At 44.8% G+C, this 3,980-nt stretch overlaps 1 protein-coding gene across 1 annotated transcript in view; it reads right to left on the bottom strand.

Annotated features, from left to right (window-relative positions):
* Window positions 1–3,326: 3,326 nt before the first annotated feature.
* The window catches only part of LOC119449117 (uncharacterized), an 8,694-nt gene continuing 8,040 nt past the window's right edge, over window positions 3,327–3,980 (bottom strand). Inside the window, exon 4 of the mRNA XM_037712302.1 lies at window positions 3,327–3,341. Within this exon, the coding sequence (XP_037568230.1) occupies window positions 3,327–3,341 (15 nt within the window). The remainder of the gene's footprint in view (window positions 3,342–3,980) is intronic.

Below are 3,980 nucleotides of genomic sequence, written 5' to 3'. Positions count from 1 at the left end.
TTAGCTTTAACAAAAAGTGCGCACATCAATGAAGCATCAATAAAATACCATGCACGAAGGCGCCAACTTCTAATCATGTCTAAGCATTTCCCCAAATTCCCCAACATTATTCACTGCCCCTTAACAGCACGAATACACAAACGACTCAGGCGTGCTCTTCAACATCCACTGCAGCATCCACAATATGAGACCACAAATAAAGGCCACACTCCGAGGAGCGTCAGCCAAGCTGCACTTGGCTCAGCATTCTCATATGTCTCAAAAAGGGTATGGGCACATGTGTTTTTAGTACCAAATAAAAATGGGATGCTTCGAGCAAAAAGTTGCTCAATTTACCACTTCTACAATTAGATTTGGTAGATTCCTCGTTGGCGTTGCACAATTCTCGCACAGGTGCGGTTGCGCTACACTTAACGTGACAAGCCTGGGAGTGAATATTTCTTTAATAGTTCTTATTTACTAGCCGTTACAATGTGTCATTTCCTAGTATTGGTGGCGCCTCCAGGACAAAAAGTGGCAACGGGAACACCAAAGCTTGATAGAACCCGGACTGGTACTTCAGTTGGGGCTTGCCAAGGCCTGCGCGTGCCAGAGGGGTAGAAGATGGGCTGTCCACTATTTTGGAGAGGCAATTTTGCATGCAAACATTTCCTGGCACACTCCAGCCTCGGCGGCCCCGATCTGTGACCTCCCTGCTTCCAGCTTTGAGCCACCCCCTGCCCCTTGGGTGCCTTGGAGATCCTGCGATGCCTGCTTCATTGTAAGGGCATGTATACTGTACCGGCAGCCGGCATTTTACCGCACAGATGTGCACAGACGCCTGTGGAAGAAAGTCGGTTATGACCTGCCTTTCCTTCAAATCTTTGTCGGCCATTACTATTCTGATAGGTAACAGGTGGACCATTAGAGTTACAGAATGGATACCAAGAGGAGGGAAGCGCAGTCGAGGTAGGCAGAAAACAAGATGGGATGATGAAGTTAGGAAATTTGCAGACGCAGTTGGAATCAGCTAGTGCAAGACAGGAGTAATTGGAGATCGCAGGGAGAGGCCTTCGTCCTGCAGTGGCCATAAATATAGGCTGATGATGACTATTCTGATGGCAGCCTAGTTCTTGTTTAACACCTTCATGACCATGAGAATAATGGTAGTTTTCGGGTAGTCTAGGAAATTTTTTTTTCCTGCCACAAAAAATGTTTGATGTTGGAGTGTATGGTATCAAATTGTAGAGGAAGTAATTATAATTCCAATGGTATCAACTTGAAACAACATATTCATTTAAAGTAGTATGAAAAGAATGCAACAAAAGCAAGAAAGTTTGATAAAAACATCATGGCTGCTTTGCACAAAAAGACCATTCAAAATTGAAATATACATTTTCAACACAAGGGCCACATGCAATAATCCTGCAAATGTAAGTTCTATCTACAAAATTTCTTCAGAAACACAGGAAAACAGACCTAGCGCCTTTTGTGCCACCATGCAAAGCAGTTTCTTGATGAGGTGAAACAGGTGTTAGCTGCATGTTTCACAGAAAACATGTGTTTTCTGCTCAACTTTTCTTTCCTCGTAGCATAGTGTAAAGGTTATATATCTTTCAATTATTTTTTTGGTTTATGCAGTTCATTCCTAAAGATAACAGGCGTGACTGCGGGGTCCGCAAGATGTGGCTCATATCCTAGCAGCTGATGAAATAGTTCCACCCCGAAAGCGAACTGGTTGAAGTGCAAACTTCCCGATAATTCTGGGACTTCAGGATGCTGCTGACGATGCTCGTCAAAGAGGATAACGCTATTTACTATAGATACTGTGGAAAAACAGGGTCTTCCACCAATGCACGGACTTCATAAGAACGTTGTAGGATCCAATGAGCTGGTCGGATTTATCCACTCCAAGGATGCCCACTTTGTACTTGCCGATTAGCACCGGCTTCTTCAGGGAGACTTCTGTCTTATTCCCTACTTTCTTCACATTGCGAGGACGAATTTGTTCGCTTTGTGTGCTGTAGACATGTTCACAACCTGCCTGTCTTTCCACTGCAGGTATAAAACATCCTTCTCCCGCAGCCAATGAACATCCCCTTTTTTCGCCTTCTTTTCCCACTGGATGCCTTGAAATTCACTCAGAAAGCCACACCCATCTTTCTGCATTGTCCCACACGCAAGTGTCTTGCACTCCAGTAAATGAACAAAGATGTGGAAGTGTAGAAATTGTCGAAAAAAATGATGTAACCCTTATCAAGATAGTTTTCACACAGCCGTGTCACAACATCGAATGCCAAACCATGCACGCTAGGTTCTTTGCGCTTTTCTGTATATACACTGAACTGAACAGTGTATCGCTTTTCCGAATCTGCCGAAACCCACAATTTGTAACACCATTTTAATCATTTGCCCTGCATGTACTGGCGAATTCTGGCCCGACCTTTTGATTTCACCATTCTGTTATTTTATTTTTCGCGCTGTTACACGAGTCACCATTCTGACGGAGAAGTTCCGACGCGGTTGAAAAAATACCGCAGCTGAATCGATGTGCTGAAGCAGAGAAGATATGCAGGTAAGCTTGCCATGGGATTTGGCGGTCGTCTTCTCTGGATCAGACACACTCAGGAAGGCGAGCAAGGCCTTGAACTGTTTTCTTGGCATCACTGTAGGCGAAAGAAGCCTTGAAAATATTTGCTGTGTACTCCAGTAACAATGCAAGCGCAGGACTTCATCGATTCCCATGCATGCGAGAAGTCCGATGAACTTGTGCATCTCCCCTTGAGTGACTTATCTCCATGATCCAGGCTTCTCGAAAATATGCCTCCGTGCATATTTATTTATGGTGTTGCATATCTCCCTGATAATTTCGGTGGTGAAGAACAACAAGAAGAAATCGACGGCTCTTATGCACTACCACGCAGCACTCTGAAGCGCGATGCCAAGGTCGACTTCCGGCCATCTTCATGCCCAAAATTCCACTCTGCGCGGCCGCCGGCAAGTGGTACCGTCCAAACAATGTTGACACCCTGCAGATAAGAACTCTGACCTTTAGAACATGCTGGATATCTTTAGATCGATGCATGGCAGCTATAAAATGGTCCCAGAAGAAAGCAAATCTCCCTGGCCTATGCCTGTTGACGTTCCGGGCCGTTTGCCGTACTTTTGTCGTCTGTACTAAAGTCCTGACAAAAAGTCGTCTTCCGCGTCTGTGCTGCTACAATCATCCAGAAATTCGAGCCCAGATGGATCGGAATCTTTTGAAATTCGCTGTTTCCATGGAGCAGCGTCATGCAACATTCATGCCATCTTTGAAACTACGAGCGCTTGTCACCCTGACTATGACATCACTTTAAGAATCCCTGCGCAGTGGAAAAAAGAAACACAAAAGCAAAACCAATAAAATAGTTAATTTTTAACCCATCTGAGGGTTCTAGCTGTCCATAAGCGCTGGAACAGCGCCAAAATTTGAATTTGCACCATCGATAACATACTACCGATGGGAATGGGTGTAGTCACGAATATGTGAATAGAACCAGTGAAGGGTGTCGCCATTCTCAGTTGCAAACAACCCAACTGCAACTTCACTTTCGCCATTTCCATCTTTAACTATGACTAGGAAACATGTCATCAGTGTCTCAAGAAATCTGTAGGTTGCATCAATAAAGATGATTTCAAGGTAATCCCCAAAGGATTTTTAGGGGCGAAGCTCCTTAGGATGTGGGTCTGTCCCTCCTCCGTAGTATGTAGTATGTAGTAGTAGTAGTAGTAGTAGTAGTAGTAGTAGTAGTAGTAGTAGTAGTCGTCGTAGTAGGTAGCCACGTCTACTTTTATGAAAAAAAAAAATTTCCGAAAGTTGTGTCCGTAGCGCGGAATCGAACCAGGGATCCCTCGCTTCCGAACGCGCGGCGCTAACCACTACGCCACGAAGCGCACATGGACACACGCACCACGATGACAATAAATACCCAACCTTAACGAAAGACTGCGCGTTGCTAACG

Source organism: Dermacentor silvarum, chromosome 4, assembly GCF_013339745.2.
Source record: "Dermacentor silvarum isolate Dsil-2018 chromosome 4, BIME_Dsil_1.4, whole genome shotgun sequence".
Taxonomy (NCBI): Eukaryota; Metazoa; Arthropoda; class Arachnida; order Ixodida; family Ixodidae; genus Dermacentor; species Dermacentor silvarum.
Note: the sequence above shows the minus strand (reverse complement) of the source record. Positions and strands in the feature narration are given on the sequence as shown.